Source organism: Delphinapterus leucas, chromosome 5, assembly GCF_059928025.1.
Source record: "Delphinapterus leucas isolate spDelLeu-1000000601 "Yukka" chromosome 5, BTC_Dleu_Yukka2, whole genome shotgun sequence".
Classification (NCBI taxonomy): domain Eukaryota; kingdom Metazoa; phylum Chordata; class Mammalia; order Artiodactyla; family Monodontidae; genus Delphinapterus; species Delphinapterus leucas.
The window spans coordinates 71524760-71542733 of NC_143133.1; the positions used below are offsets into that span (position 1 = coordinate 71524760).

A 17974-nucleotide genomic window follows, 5' to 3' on the forward strand; every position below is an offset into this window, starting at 1 on the left:
ATTAACTACCTCTAAAGTTTAAGTAAAACAGTAAGTCTCATAGCAAGTCCAATAGAACATTGGTTGTTTTTTTTTCGGTTTTGTTTTTTTTAGAACGTTGTTTTTAAAAGTATGTAAAAGTTTGAAAATTACTGAGCTATCCTAATGTGAATTGTGTATTTAAAACCTGGGCTGGGGGTGGTGTAGGAGAGATAATAAGCTGTTTCTTACCAACTTATTTGACTTATTTGATCCCCCTCACTTGATCCCTCTTTTCACTGTAATATTAAATTTAAAGGTCTTCAGTAATATTTTGAGGAGTGTTGATCTAAGTAGTTTATTACTCACATAGGGTGTTTATACAATAAAGTATGGCCAAGCAGACTAAAAGAGAGCAATAACCTTCTCAGAAACACTTACACTGTTTTCTTACACCTCATACTTTTCACTTCTCAACAAACTCATGCTTTCGCAAAGATTTCTGAAGATCTGACACACTCACAGAGCTTTCCCTAAACCAAAAAGTGAGGATGAGTTATTTTTTCCATAATAAGAACTCAGAAATGATGTTTGAATGCAAAAGAACACTCATGTTACCATTAGTACAAAAATATGAAGTAAGTGTACTGCACTAAATGCTGTATAAATTACTAATCAAGGACTCTGTATTAACCTCTCGGTTTGATTACAGTATGGTTGAGGATGGCCTAATCGTTGTCAAGCAGATGTGCTTTCAGTGTGAGATTTTTGAAAGGATAACTATTTAAAACATGTTTATAGTACATGCAACCCATTGCCACACAACTAAAAAGAATGCAAATTATTCTCTATATTCACATATAGACGAATGCAAAGACTTATGTACCAGAATGTTTACTGTAGTATTTTTTTTTTCACAGTAGCCTCAAGTTGGGGTAAGGCCCAAACAGCTTATCCATAGAGACTGGTAAAAAAAAAAAAATTTACAGTACTTTCTTTTATTGAAATAATATTCAACATTAGAGAGAAAGAGACAAATATATATGGGCTGATAATAGAACAATCTCTGATTTACATTGTTAAAATAAAAATAGGGACAGAAAAAATATACATATAAAAACTCCCATTTGTGTTTTTTTTTAAAAAAGACATGGAGGGTGCTACAGAGATTGATAAATAATAGACATGAAAAATGGTATACTGAAAACTATGGACAATGATTATCTTGATCCTGAATGGAAGGGTCATTATTTTTATTACATAACCTTTAAAACTATTTCCACTTTTTATAATGTTATTATTTCATAAGAATATAATAGATCAATAATGAATCTAAGATGCACAGTCCTTTACACTCTAATTTGATCCTTTAGTATCTACGTATAGAGGACCAACAGCAACATGTAGCTTCCAGGGAAAGCAAAAGAATTTACTGAAAAGATTTTCGCAGCATAACAATGATACTGAAATATTTCAGTAATTTGCAACTAAAGATGGCAATCTCTCCTAAACAATCCCTGTCCTTGTAGAGCTAAGAGTCTAATGACAGAGCAAAGAAAATATATATTATCTTAGACAGACTTTATAGGATAGGAAGTTGTAATGGAGGTGAAGATTTTAGAATGACCACTGAGAAGATGACATTTAAGTCACAATCAGAGGGAAGTGAGTAAGCTTGCCATGCAGAGTGAAGGAAAGATAATCCAGTCAGTACCTTGGAACTCCCCAAAGGCTCAGGAACTGGAGAATTTCAGTACTATGAAAGTGTGGGTGAAGGTGAAGTTAAAAATAAGAGGACTGGTTGAACGATAGTTTAGGAAACATTTAGACCCTCCCTCCCATTCCCTTCACCCACTCTACTTAGCAGGTTGGCTGTCCCTCCAACCTACTCACAGAGGAACCGCCGCCCTTCTTACGAAAGGGCAAAACAGAGATGTCGACCGGGGGATACTACAGTTGAAGACAACGTACCACACTGAAGACAGGGAGCTTAAGTAAAAAGGTATATACTAAATATCAAAACCCCCAGTTATCTTCTGTCTCTACATCCCCAGAATGCTAGCAGCCAAGTCTAAGCCCTCCCATTTGGGCTACTGAAGGACTCCTCCAAGGGACTCTAGCTTCCAACAAAAGATCTGACATTGATGGTTCAGGTGATTATACACTAAAGACCACAGTCAAAAAGGCCCCTCCATGTACACAGAGCTTCCAATCAGCTGTTTAGGGCCTCAGTCATAATAAATAACATATAATATGTTATAATAAGCATGTGAGGAGAAGTGGAAGCTAACAGGAAAATGCAGTTTGGAGGAAATAAGAGAGCAGGAACTCTTTAAAATACATATTTAGTATTATCAAAAAAACAGTGGACAGTACAGAGTTGTAAAAATGCTGGGCCTAAACCAAGTACATACAGTCTAAATCAGCAGGTGATTGGTTAAAGTCCTTTTTCCTCTCTTCTTTTCTGGTCACTGGCAATCTAAAACAGTAACAGATAAGCTTGGATGTGTCTGGATCATTACCCAGTATTGAGCTACCTCCTTTTAGGAAGAAAGAAACCTAAGGTATTTGATTGCATAGTTTGCAAGCTGCAATTTTATTCAATGGTTGCCCTTCCTTGTTTTTTGTTTTTTGTGTTTTTTTTTTTGCGGTACACGGGCCTCTCACTGTTGTGGCCTCTCCCGTTTGGGAGCACAGGCTCCGGACGCACAGGCTCAGCGGCCATGGCTCACGGGCCCAGCCGCTCCGCGGCATGTGGGATCTTCCCGGACTGGGGCAGGAACCCGTGTCCCGTGCATCGGCAGATGGACTCTCAACCACTGTGCCACCAGGGAAGCCCTGCCCTTCCTTCTTGAGTCTTCCTTCTAAGATAAAAATGAAATTGTGGCTAAAGTCAAGCTCAGCTAATCTTCGAATCTTTTGCCTTCCTTAACCTCCTTTTATTGTGGCTTCTAATAGGAGAATGAAAAGGCCAGTTCTCTCATTTTAGTGATTAAATTCTTTTAGCAAAAGCCATTCATATTTGTGCTTCTAAGTTTTCATGTAACCTACTGTCCATCTGACCATGAGACATGCTAGCCTCCTTTTATGGAACAACTCGTGGATGCTGTTTTCTTTAAAGAGACCCCATGACAGTTTCATTCAAGAATGCAAGAGAGTCATCTTGAATGGCTGTTTATTACTGGAAAGGGTACAAAATAAATTTCAAAATAAATGAGATCACAATAAGCGCATTTGAAGCTATAATAAAAACCTTGTGATAATGTTAGATTAAATGTATTTTCATTATCTAATCTTGAGGCTGGGTAAACGATACACCATCTACTCAGACTTGGACATAAATGAAACAAAGCTGGAAGAGATCTGATTCAGACAAGAAGAAATCACGCTGGTATATAGGAGTGAGGTGGGTAAAATCTGTAAAATATGATGGGTATTTTCTCAGCCAGTGTTTGTCCTTGGCTGCTGTCGTCTACAACACTGGGGGTTTTCCTGGTGTGTCAGAAGGAGTAAGCAGGGATGCCTCTTCTCTCTTAAGTGTGATGATGGGGTAGAAACACCTATTTTCTAATGGAATCCTCACCACTACTCACCATAACTTAATAATCTCATTTTCAATTACACAGCAGATGTTTCTGAAATTAACTGGTAAATGAATGAATAAAATATAGTCAACATCAGACTATTCTGAAAGAACTATCAGAAGCTCTGGCTAACACAATGATACTATGCTTTGTTAGAAGAAAAAGGGCACAGGCCACAGCAATGTTCTTAAGGCTACATTCAATTTAAAATACAAACTTTTACTAAGCACCTACCACCAAGGGCAGTGCTGCAGGTACAGAGGAAAGAGAGACCTGGTTCCTGGTATCAAGTGGCTCACATCAGAAAAGATAAACATGTAAGCAATTAACCATAATATGACAATGTCAGAATCGAGGAGTATGAACAAATTATTATGGTAAAACAAAGATTCATGGAAGGATCACCATGTTAGAGGGAACATGTGGGAAGTTGGAAGAATGAGTAGAGGTTTAAAAACAGGAATTAAAAGCATTTTAAGACTTCCCTGGTGGCCCAGTGGTTAAGAATCCGCCTGCCAATGCAGGAGACATGGGTTCGAGCCGTGGTCCGGGAAGATCCCACATGCCGCAGAGCAACTAAGCCCATGTGCCACGATTACTGAGCCCGCGTGCCACAACTACTGAAGCCCGCGCACCTAGAGCCTGTGCTCCGCAACAAGAGAAGCCACTGCGATGAGAAGCCCACGCACCACAAAGAAGAGTGGACCCCGCTCACCACACTAGAGAAAGCCCACATGCAAAAACGAAGACCCAACGCAGCCAAAAATAAATAAATAAACGACATAAAAATAAAATGACACTTTGAACAAAAAAGCATTTTAGATTGAGAGAAAAATAAAAAATACATCAGAACAACAGAATATATAGAGGATACTTTTTTTTTTTTTTTTTTTTTGCGGTACACAGACCTCCCACTGTTGTGGCCTCTCCCGTTGCGGAGCACAGGTTCCGGACGCGCAGGCTCAGCGGCCATGGCTCACGGGCCCAGCCGCTCCACGGCATGTGGGATCCTCCCGGACCGGGGCACGAACCCGCGTCCCCTGCATCGGCAGGCGGACTCTCAACCACTGCGCCACCAGGGAAGCCCTAGAGGATACTTTTAAGTGTCACAGCACACATCAGGATAGGAGAATCATGAGACATTACACAAACTGTAACGAGACTGTGAAGAGGCTGAAATGACTCACCAAGAACTTTAATTTAATCCATAGCAATGAAAAGGAAGCAAGATTTCTAAAGCAGAAAGGCAATAATATTTGTATTTTAGATGAGGAAAAGTCTGGTGAGAACAAGGAAAATGGGAAGGAAGTGGACCACTTCTTGACTGCGTAGAAGGCTAACACAATGGCCTAATATGACAGAACTTGGCCCTGAGCTAGGACAGTAACAATGGCATTGGGAGAAAAAAGGAGAAAGATGTAAAATCACCATATTATAGACTCATTCAAATTAGGCAGTTTCACTCGTATTTTAACTGTTTTATTCTGAAGACTCTCACATTTCAAAATTAAAATTCCTTTAAGAATATAAAATATTTTAGAGCTCTTAGGACCATAGCACATGGTGCTGTTTAAAAATATTTTATAAAATAGGTAAAAGTTTTAAATATGTGCTGTGTAAGTTGCAAATTGCTGAAGCCAGCTGATTGCTGAGGGTTCATTATACTATAATCTCTACTTTTATCTAAGTTTAAAAATTTTAATAAACATTTTTTCAGGCTTATTGAGATATAAGTAATAAAAGTGTAATATATTTAAAGTATACAATGTGATATATACATATATACTGTGAAAGGATTCCCTCCTTCAAGTTAATTAAAACATCTATCACCTCACATATTCACTTTTTTCTTTCTTTCTTTCTTTTTCTTTTTTTGGTGAGAACACTTAAGTTCTACTTTCTTGGCAAATTTCAGTTATACAATATAGTATTATCAACCATAGTCACCACGCTCCATAAACTTTTTATAATGTATTTTTTAAAAAGTGGTTCCCTTTCTGACTGTACGTTATTTAAGTAGGCTAGTGTAGCGATCTATCATGTAATTCATAGACCATGGATGAAGAAAATAACATTTTATAGAGTAAGTACATTTCTAATCAAGCCTTATAATCACTAATTCATATCTATAGACTCTTGTAATCCTAATTCCTAAAACAGAATTTTATATTATATACATGCTGTAAAATATATATACGTTGGTATAAAAACATTGATTTGATATGCAGAAAGTAATCGTGGAATGACTTAAATTGAATATAGTGAGATGCACAGCTTTAAAATATACATTTTGGTTAATGATCTTTTACCTATTATTATTTATTAAACCTCAAATACATTATTTCATAGATGCTTTCTTCAGAATAGTTTCCTCTATTTAATGATCAGAAAGAAAGTCGAGGCATGCATGTACCCACACACATACCATCATACTATGAGTAATGTTAAGTCCTACTTCACTAAGAAAATTATGAACCTATGATACTTCCTCAAGTTCCCTTCTTTCTTAGGTCATCATTATTCTCTTTTCCGTTCCTTTCCTCCCTTCCTTCTGAGGAAGGACAGCAGATTGAGTTAAGCCTAACTCTTCTGCTTATTGGCTTTGGGCTTCAGACAAGTAACAAACCCTCTGAGTCTCAAAGTGGCAGTGAAGACCTATCGCTAATCCAGTTGTGTAAGGAATAAATAAATTTTAGCTATTACATCCTCTACCTCCATCTTCATTATCATCACCGTACTTCTAACCTACCAGCGTGATCTTGATACATCCCATATCCATCCCCTTCAAACCCAAAGAGTTGCTTCCTAAAGTTATATCATCCTGCTAAAACTGTTCTCAGGCTGTTTAATTTCCAAGTCCAATACGCTCTTCCTCAGTGTTCACTGTGTTCTGCCTCTCTATGTTATTTGGCAATAATAATGCTATGCTATACTCTCTTCCCTTGATATCATCATGTGCTCTTTTACCTTTATCACCCTCATGTAGATGATGCCAAAATCTATATTTCCTGTGAGTTCCCAAAAGGAATCTCCAGCTACCAATCAAATAGTTCCACATGGTTTAGATCGCTAGTAGCTCAAGCTTAACATACACAAAGGAAAAATTATCTTAATCACCTTTACTACCCCAATAACATTCCTGTTTTCTTTACCTAAGTAAATACACTACCATCTTTTCTAACACTTCAAAAAATCTTTGACCCTTCACTCTCACTCGAAACACCTACTCCTATTTAATTATGTGTCAAGTTCTACTGATTCTGCTTCTGTTGTTTATCTCACTTTTTTCTGCAACCACTTCTCCACTGTTAATGCCCTAGTTCCAAGGCTCTTTTCATTCCAGCCTGAATTATATACAATAACTAAACAGTCTTTGCCTTTCATCTGTTCTCCCTCTTACTGCCCAACCACTGTATTATCTATCATAATAGCCACCACAATTCGTTAGAATCCAACCCAGACATTTGTTTTTGGTCTTTTTCTTCCTTCGTCACCATAAGCTCGACTCACACAGAGCTCCTCACATTCTTTAAGTATCCTCGTGTACTGTAAGTTCAAAGCTGTTTACATGTTCATTATAAGTCTGGCTACTGTCACATCATTAACTCACAGAATGTTTTGGGTTTTCTCTTATGTTTTATCTGTCTCAACAATTCCCATTGGTGAAATCCATTTTTGTTCTTTGGTGACCTGCAGTAACTTATCAAAGTGGGTTCTAGAGTCATTACAGCTTTTTAGATCATCACTTTACTACTGGCCTATCCCTTAATTTTTTTTGAAGACTTTATTTTTGAGAGCAGTTTTAGGTTTACAGCGAAACTGAGTGGAAGGATAGACTTCCCATATTCCCCTGTGCCCTTACACGCATAGCCCCCGCCATTATCAACATTCCGCGCCAGAGGGGTGCATCTGTCATAACAGATGAACCTACACTGACACAGCCTAATCATCCAAAGTCTACAGATTGCGCTACAGTTCACAACGGGTGTTGCATATTCTATGCGTTTGGACAAATGTATAATGACATGTATCCACCATTATAATAACATACAGAATATATTCATTGCCCTAAAAATCCTCTGTGTCTGCCTATTCATCCCACCCCTACCCCTGCCCAACCCCTGCCAACCACTGATCTTTTACTGTCTCCACAGTTTTGCCTTTTCTAGAATGTCATATAGTTGGAATTATACAGTACGTACCCTTTTCAGATTGGCTTCCTTTAATATTTTTTCAAGTATATTATTTTCTTTGGAAAATTTGTAATATAATGGTTAATGCAAGTCAAGAAAATATTGGATTTATAGGTCAGCTCTACTCACCAAGGGTTCAGCCATTACAACTTCAATTTTCTTTTCAGCTTGAACAGCAAATTCTGCAAAGAGGCTCTTGATGACATATTCACCAGGCTTGACATCTGGGTCAATCGTAATGCTTGACATGATGATATTCTTTTTCCTCAAAGTGGAATGAAAGTTGGAAGAAGTGCAGTACTTATTCACTTTGCTGACTTGTGCTGAAGCTAAAAATAAAAGAAAGAAAAGAACTCTACTTTAATAATCAACTCAATTAGGCCAACCATAACCACCCTATTTAATATGTATCCTCCCCCTAAATCCCATCCAGATCTCCCAATCTGTATTACCAGACTCTATTTTTGTCTATTACACTTGTCACCTTCTAACATACTGCCCAACGTAACTATAATTTAGTTATATGTTACGTTTACTATGTACTATTTTTCTCCCTACCCTACCGTTGTAAATGCTGTAAGAACAAAGATCCTCTTCTGTCTTTTTTGTTCACTGATGAATCCCAAGAGCCTAGAACAATGCCTGGTATATATACTAGGTATACAATAAATAAGTATTGAATGAACAAATGAATTCTAAACAAAGTTATGTGCAATGAAGGGAATAAAACATGACTCATAGGACTTTTCTTTGAATCATTCAAAGGAGAGATAGGGATGATATCAACTGTGCCTGGCAAACAGTGCTTCGCATCAAGTGTGGCACAAAGAGAGCACACACCACTGCTTGCTGTTTATCTTCACCTGTTCTGTTCTCTTGACTGCCTGGGCAGTCTACCTGGCTTTTATCTACAGTTTATCCAGTCACCTCGATCTTCCAGGCTGTTGTATAATATAGACCCTCCCATTCTCTAACCTCAGCTTGTGACATCCCTTTGGCCTGGAATATTCACAGAGAACCTGCAAGAATGTACTTCTCTCCCTCAGGCTGATCTCTAGATACTACCCTTTCAATATGCTGTCCTATAAATAACTTCCTCCTTGAAACAGGAAGCAGAACACAATTTTTCAAACACTGAATTTCTGCTTACGTGTATGTGTGTGTATAACCACAGGACAATAAATTTAATCTAAATAAATACACTCCCAACTTATAAGGAATTGTTCCGTCAACCCAAAAAAAAAAAAAAAAACCCTACTCTACCAAACATAGTATGTGCCAAGATATCTGAAGGTGACTGTGATAACACCCAAAGAAAATTCTAGAAAGCAATATAAAGTCAGGTTATGGCAGTCACTTCAGAAAAAAATAATTTGCAAATTTAAGAAAAGTAAATATTTTTGAAAGACTGAACTTCCGGGAGTTCCCTGGCAGTCTGGTGGTTAGGACTCCACACTTTCACAGCCGAGGGCCCGGGTTCAATCCCTGGTCAGGGAGCTAAGACCCCACAAGCTGTGCGGTGCAGCCAGGGGAGAAAAAAAAAGACTGAACTTCCAAATACCAAAGAATGGCTTACTTTCATGTCCTATTCATTATCTTCGTTTACTTACTTATTTTTTTATAGAACAGAATATTTTCCTCCAAGGTTAAGATTAGAAATTAGTCATACATGATGCTTAAATATTTAAAATAATAATCTAAAGAATGTTGTAAACTGTTAATATTGCACCTAAAATAAATATCTTTGTATCACATAAAATTAAAATATAATATGTAATGTATTCTAGAACTAAAATTATATAACAATTCAAAACAAAAATTCACAGTCCTTTGAACACAGTGCACACTATTTATTTTAAACAATGACTTGTTTGTTTACTCTGTTTCATGATCCAACACTGTGTATTGTAAAGGAGAGAATGTGTTAACAAATGTCATTGTGGGGAAAGGAGATCTTAAATTTTAAAAATTTATTCTGAGTCATTAACAATATTCTATATTTTATATCCACACATGTTGAATAACTCTTGGGAATCATAAAATAGTGAAAAAGCTTACCCAGATAGTTTCTAGAATTTTAATTTTTACATTTTAAATTTTTTAATTTTTACATTTTAAATTTTTACATTTTACATTTTAGAATTTTTACATTTAGGATGAAACACTTTTAAGATTTTGACTTATGGTAGTAGATACAAAATATCTCTTTTAATTAAGATTCATAAGATCATAAGAGAGGTACAAAGTTTCTTTGGCTTTAACTTTACAATAAACGTTTTAAACAAGAAGCTATGATAGACTTTGGCACTTGAATTCTAGATTTTGATGAAGTATAATCTTAATAACATTGTAACCTTTAAAGTCTCCTCAAAAAGAAAAAACTTTAGTTAAAATGACCTCTCAAAAACTCACCCTTACTGTCTTCTACTTCCTAAAAAATTATAAACATAAATTAAGCATAAACAAATATTCTACGTATCATAATTGCATATTGTAAGAAATTTGCCAATATAGCCAAAAGTTTTAGGGAAACCAGTATTTATCTTCCAGATAAAGGTTTATCTTCCAAAGACCTGCATTATCTTCCAAAATAAAAATACTTCAATTTTTTAAAAAATCAAATTTAATGAAAATTACTTATTAAGAGTTAATCACTTTTACCTCCATCCACAAAGCTCTAATGAAATCACTAAGAAAAAGACCCACACCCCCAAACTGAAAACTGGACAAAGGACATGAAGAAACAAGCTACAAAAGATATAATAGAAGAAGCCAGTAACCATGAAAATAATATTTAACCTAATATTTTAAAAATAAATAAAAATTAAATAATACTTTTCGTTTATCAAAGTGGTTTCCCCCAATTGTGTATTTCACTATAATGTTCAGCTTTGGTGAAGATATGTGAATTTTTCTCATATTCTGCTAATAGTTAAGAAAAAGGGATGGTCACTCTAAGCAGGGTAAGAAGGCTAGTTTACATAACTAGATTAACCTGATGTCACCAGACTGCTTGAGTTAAATATTTTATGAGGTTAAACAATCCTATTTCTCTACACGCTATTAAAATTTTTTGAAAATTTTATAGAAGCCTACGGGAGAATAAAGACATAAATGTTAGAGTGTAACTCTTAACACAATTCAGGTATTGAATTACAAGTTGTAAAAACCCAATGTCAGATTAAACATCCTTGGAATATAAATCTATAAAACTCTGATAATAAGAATAAAGTAAGACCTGAATAATTAACATATAAAATTAAGATAAAATATAAAAATTAACCTAGCATGTATACTCTTTCTCTTAGATAAGGTGCAAATAAAACATAAATACAGTATTTTTAGACAGCTAACTATATAGCACTGTTCTTAGCATGTTTCATTTAAAAATGACCTTTTTCATGCTCATAAGACTCCTATACCTTTATAAGATAAACTGAACTTCAATGAAGGAGAACAGACAAGGGAGAAGAGACACAAAAACCCTAAGCTGATACATGTTTGGTTTCATTACTTTACAGCAGCGGTTCTCAGTGTTTTCTAGCTCCATTATATTGTTACGCACAACACTAAACAGTAACATCCCCCAGAATGCACAGTGACTCAGTGACTGAGGTGTTTTAGATAAGGATGAGTAGGGGAGGGTGGATGTAGTTTTAAAAAGACCCCAGTGGAGTCTATGAAAGCTGCCTGCAGTACCCTCGCCCCCAAAAACAGGTCTTTAGGGATAAAAAATTACTACTTTGTGGTCATAATCTTATATATACATGCATATTACACACATATTTACGAAGAGATTTATATAATACAGAAAAGTAACAAAATACCACACAATTGCTTACTTATTATAATTATTTACTTATATTGGTTAGTAGTAAACATGTTGATGACAACCTAAGAAAGAAAAGGTATAAGGTAAATGGCCTTTGAAAAAGACCAAAAGTCAAAAATATCTCTTATTTTAAAAGGCAAAAGCAAAATTCTTAGTTTAAAAAGCAAGCCTATCCCAGCAAGTTATTTTGTGGCTATCAACAAACCGATTCTGAAGTTTATATAAAGAGGCAAATGACCCAGAATAGCCAACACAATATTGAAGAACAAGAAAGTTGGAGGACTGACGCTACCCGACTTCAGAACTTACTTTAATGCTACAGTAAACAAGATAGTATGGTACTAGTGAAAGAATACATAAATAGATCAGTGGAATAGAATAGAGAGCCCAGGAACAGACTCACAAAGACAGAGTCAAGTGAAACTAATCTTTGACAAAGAAGCAAAGGCTATCAATGGAAAAAGACTTTTCAACAAATGGTGTTGGAATGACTGGACATCCACATGCCCCCACCCCAAAAATCTAGACACAGAACCTACACCTCTTACAAAAACTAACTCAAAATGGATCATAGGTCATAGATCGAAATGCAAAATGCAAAACTATAAAATTCCCAGACTATAAGAAGGAGAAAATCTAACAGTTCTTGGGTTTAGCTATGACTTTATTAGATACAACACTAAAAGCACAACCTATGAAAGAAAAATTGATAAACTGAGCTGTATTAAAATTACTAACTTCAGCTCTGCAAAAGATACTGTTAAGAGAATGAAAAGACACAGGCTGGGAGAAAACCTTTGCAAAACACATATCCGGTAAACTGTTATCCAAAATATGTAACAATTCTTAAAATGCACTTAGAAGATGAACAATCCAATTAAAAAATGGGCAAAACATCTGAATAGACCCCTCACCAAAGAAGACATACAGATGACAAGTAAGCATATGAAAAGATGCTCCACATCATACGTCTTCAGAGAAATGCAAATTAAGACAACAATGAGATACCACTGTGGATGGAAAATGTCACCTGCCGTATCAGTAAACAAAGGGTGCTGCCAACGTCAAGCCATTAGCCACTGCAGCCCCCCCAACATGCACTCTGAGGGGATTCAGGATGGAGAAAAACAGGATACTGGCCCTAGATAGTTAAGGTGTATATCAAAGGAATGATTTCAATGAGTCCAGACTCTTGCATCTTTCTATGTGCTAATGAATTTAGCACACAGGAAAGTGCTAAATTCACTAACATGAGATGTCTGGGTTTTTTTAATTAACAGTAATCTTTTGATGTTCCAACTACCCGGTTTTTTGTTGCAAAAACTCCTATGTATCCTAGCTCCTCCCTTACCTCTCAGGAGCAGTCCCTCAGAGCTATCTTAGAGGCTGCGTCCTAGGCCAAAGTCCTCAGCACACACAATTCTCAACTTTTAGGTTGTGCTTTTTTTTTTTTTTTTTCAGTTAACACCACTACACAACTATTACAATGATCAAAATCTATAACACTGACAAAAAAAAATGCTAGTGAGGATGTGGAACAACAGGAACGCTCAGTCACCACTGGTGAGAATGTAAAAGGGAAGGCAGTTTGAAGGTTTCTTACAAAACTAAATATATTCTTACCACACAACACAGCAACTGTGCTCTTTGGTATTTCCCCGAAGGAGTTGAAAACATATACACACAAAAACCTGCACACGGATGTTTTTAGCAGCTTTATTCATAATTGCCAAAACTTAGAACCAATCAAGATGTCCTTCAGTAGGTGAATGGATAAACAAACTGTGGTACATCGGACAATGTAGTATTATTCAGTGCTAAAACGAAATGAATTATATAGCCATGAAAAGACTTGGAGGAAACTTAAATGCATGTTACTAAGTAAAATAAGCCAATCTGAAAAGGCTACATATTGTGTGATTCCAACTATCTGACATTCCAGAAAAGGCAAAACTATGAAGACAATAAAAAGATGAGTGACTGCCAGGGGTTGGAGGGAGGGAAGGATACATAGGTGGAACACAGAGGATTTTTTAGGGGCACAGTACTATTCTGTATGACGCTGTAATGATGGATGCATGCCATTATACATTTGTCAAGACCCATAGAATGCACCACACCAAGACTGATATTGTAAACTATGGACTTTGGGTGATTATGATATGTCTATGTAGGTTCATCAATTGTAACAAATGTATCACATTAACGTAAAATATCAATAGTAGGGGAAATGGGCCGGGCTGGGAGGGGTGGGTAGCAGAAGCGGGTACATGGGAACTTTCTGTACTTTCTGTTCAAATTTCTGTAAACTTGAAACTGCTCTTCACAAAAAAAAAAGTCTAATATTTTTTTAAAAAAGAAAGAAAAGCTACTCTATTCCTGTCAGCCAGAACCAAAGGTGCCTGAGAAGAGTCACAGTAAACAGCAGACCAGGCCAAAGCTTAAAACAATAATGTACTTGGACCAAGAGAAGAAAACAGTTTACTAAGTCAATTACAATAAAATGTCAAAAACACAAATCAGGTTACATGGTAGACAAATTGAAAGCAGAAACAAAGATAGCAAAATCAGATTAGGGAAATGAAAGAAAACTTCAACTTCAGGGGAGGCCAGGTGGATTGGTGTATCTTTCAACCAACCATCCAAAGCAAAACTGTACATTTGAAAGCAACTGTTTCTGAAGAGAAGAAAAGAAAAGTAATGTGCACGCTGTACATGTTGAGAGGTACAATATGAAAGCACTGCTTGATGGGTTCAGCGCACAAACACAATTTGCTATATAAGGCAAGGTATACCTCAAAATTCCCTCATGAATGAAGGAATCTCAAACCAGACACCATTCACTTCTTATGGAAACATTATTTAATATTTATTAAGATATTTTGCATATTATCTTATTTTATGCTAACAAACCAAATCTTATTTCAAGCGATAAGCTGGTAAACGCCTCTTTTTTAAAAAAAAAATTGTGTCCTGATTTGCAGCATTTGCTAATTTCCATCATGGAAATACTCCCATCATGGCTGATTTCAAGCCGCCAATAATTTAACAACCAGATGGTAAAATTCCTGGCAGGAACCAGGTGCAAAACACCACATCAAGTTACTGTTCATGTATGACAAGGAAACTGACTTCTAATTAAAGTCGATTGTCCCATTTGAATGGAATGCGAACTTAGGTTCTCAGTTTAAGAACTTTCAGATCAGTGGCTTTACTTCCTCCACAACTGCCAGATTTTGACATATCATTTTTTCTTCCTTAAAAGTCTATATTATTAACATACTCTTTGCTTAGAATAACTATTTGCCAAATCAAGTACTTCTGTTGCTCTTCAAATTCATTTATATAAAATGGGCTAAAAAGAAAAAGTGTCCCCATTTTGATCAGATGTATATTTACCTCTATTTTCTTTTAACTCTCTTTCAGTTGTATTCACTCCATTTAAATCTGTCTTGGGGTGTTATACGACAAAAATTTAAAAATTCTTCCTCAACGTTTAATCAGTTCTTCTCAGTACCTTTACTAAAATTTTGTCACTGATTTTATTATCATAAACTAAATTCATACTCAAATATGCTTCCTATTCTGCTCATTAACAGTCAGTTCTTGTATCAGTACCACTCTTTTAATTACTGTAACTTTTCATAATAGTGTTTATCATCTGTTGGCACAAAGACTCCTGGTGTACTCATTAGCTTCAGGAACTTCTCACCTGTTGTCATTCACTTACACTTCCAAACTTATGCATACTTTCACAAAATAATTAGAAGAAAATTGACATCTTAATTAAGACGTCTTATCTAGAACCTGGCATACCCTCACTAATTTGTCTTCTTTCATGTACCCAAAGGAAAATGTATACTTTCCTTCATAGGGGGATCTCTTTAATTCTTATTAATTCTGTTCCTAAATACTTTAAGTGTCTATTCTATGTGAATGAAATCATTTTCCTCACTACTCAGTCCAACTTTTTTTGCTTCTGGATGAATTTCAATGGATAGAAAAATTAAGACTTTTGCTTGTTCTTTGGACAGCTGTTCCTAAAATGTTTATTTATCCTAGGCTAAACTATTCCCATTGAAAACAATTTCTAAACATAGAAGTCCTATGACATCTTTGGCACATTTCCAATGTTTTTTACTTGTAATCTACTACAGAAATATCGCTTATTATAAAGCTGAAGAAAAATGACCTATCATCTAAATAATCCATTATTCACTCAGCCAGGGTCTCCCTGAGGTTATTATTTTCCTGTAGTCTTCTGAACCTTCAGAAGCTCGCCTAAGAAACTCTTCTAAAAATTTAGAAATAATGTGGTATTTTTAAAATATGCATGGACCTAGGAGTCAGAAGACAAGAGCCCTGGACTTGGCTACTGAATATCATTATAATCTTGGTCAAAACATTTAACCTCTCTAAGCTCTGCTTCCCCACCAGAAAATGAACGAGTTGAGTTATATCTCAACTGTGGGTATGGTATCAGAAGCAACAAAAAAGTTGTTTTCATTTTTGTTCTCCACTCTTCTGCCCATAAAAATATTCACTGCCAGTGAAAAACCTATTGTGGCAAAATCTTCTCCTCTGGCCAGACATGAACCAGGGCCTCACCACAGGATAGCCCTAAAGTGAAAATATGAACACCAGAATCCTGCAGCAAACATACCCAGTTGTTTCATCCAGCAAACATACCTAGACCCAGGGCTTGGCAGAGGTAAATAACTGCATATGGTTGTGCAGCCATTTTTCTTAGACTTCCAAGAAGAGGAGCAGAATCTAAATAGGTGGGCTGAGTCCTCTATACCCCTGAGGCTGATATGACTTAAACAAACCAAGAACAAAGGGGCTTCCTCTTAATATCTTAATTGATAGCTAACTAAGGCTCACAGAGACTGAGCCTGCTTTCCCTTCCATCACTCTTGGGATTATACTTTAAAATAGTACTGTAGCTGTATGGCTCACACACTTAATTAGCTGACAAAGAAATACAACTGCACACCTACTGGTATCCAACCGCCAGAGACAAAGGAAACAAAATATTTACCATTCACCAGCAGCAAATATTATTATAGGTTTCAAAACACCACATCTATTTCAATTAAAACAAATTAAACAAAGATGCTGATTCTTGCTTTATTATTCAACACCATCCTGAAGGTTATGGGATGATATAAGTAAATGCAATAATACAAGAAAATGAAATCATTGTTATAAATATTGAAAAAGAAGACATGAAATTTCTTTATTAACTAGCAATTATGTAGGAATGAAAATCGATAAAAACCTATTCACAAATATAAATAGGTAGGGATACATTTAATAAAAAAGCATAGGACTTATATAAAAGAAAATTCAAGAACTTCTTAAAGCACATAAAAAGAAGACATGAACAAAGGTAAGGACATACTTATAGATAAAAGCATTTGTTATCATGTGTCAATTCTCACAAAATTAATATATTAATTAGTACAATTCCAATTAAGATTTCAGTACTATTTTGTTTAGGTTGTATTGGATAAAATTATCTTAGAATATACTAGGAGGAATAAATACCTAAGAACAGCTAAAAAAAAATTATTTAGAAAGAATATAAACACTATTCTCTAAATCAGAAGATAATATAACTATAATCAGAACAGATTATAACTATAATCAAAACATATATCAAAATATAACATAAAACGTTGAAAATCACTAATCACCAGGGAAACGCAAATCAAAATCACACTGAGATACCATCTCACACCTGTCAGAATGGCTATCATCAAAAAGACCACAAATAACAAATGTTGGCAAGGATGTGGAGAAAAGGGAACCCTTGTACACTGTTGGTGGGAATGTAAATTGGTGCAGCCACTGTGGAAAACAATATGGAGGTTTCTCAAAAATCTAAAAATAGAACTACCATATGACCAAGCAATTCCACTCCTGGGTATATATCTGAAAAAAGCAAAAACACTAATTCAAAAAGATACGTGCACCCCAATGTTCACAGCAGCATTGATAACAATTGCCAAGACATGGAAGCAACCTAAGTGTCCATCAACAGATGAACAGATAAAGAAGATATGGTATATATATATATATATATATATATATATATATATATATGTAAGTATGTGTATACAGAATACTACTCACCCATAAAAAACAATGAAATTTTGCCATTTGCAACAACATGGATGGACCTGGAGGACATTATGCTAGGAAAAGTAAATCAGACAGAGAAAGACAAATACTGTATGATATTACTTATATGTGGAATCTAAAATACAACTAACTAGTGAATATAACAAAAAAAAAGCAGACTCACAGATATAGAGAACAAACTAGTGGTTACCAGTGTGAAGAGGGAAGGGGAGAGGGGCAATATAGTGGTAGGGGATTAAGAGGTACAAACTATTACATAT

General features: G+C 35.6%; 1 protein-coding gene across 18 annotated transcripts in view; it reads right to left on the reverse strand.

The window, feature by feature from the left end:
* The window catches only part of FRYL (FRY like transcription coactivator), a 293278-nt gene that overhangs the window by 127408 nt on the left and 147896 nt on the right, over positions 1-17974 (reverse strand). For all 18 annotated transcript variants that reach the window (XM_089911901.1, XM_089911907.1, XM_089911905.1 and 15 more), the window contains one exon: positions 7865-8064. In XM_089911901.1, the coding sequence (XP_089768027.1) occupies positions 7865-7984 (120 nt within the window). In that variant the 5' untranslated portion in view covers positions 7985-8064. The remainder of the gene's footprint in view (positions 1-7864; positions 8065-17974) is intronic.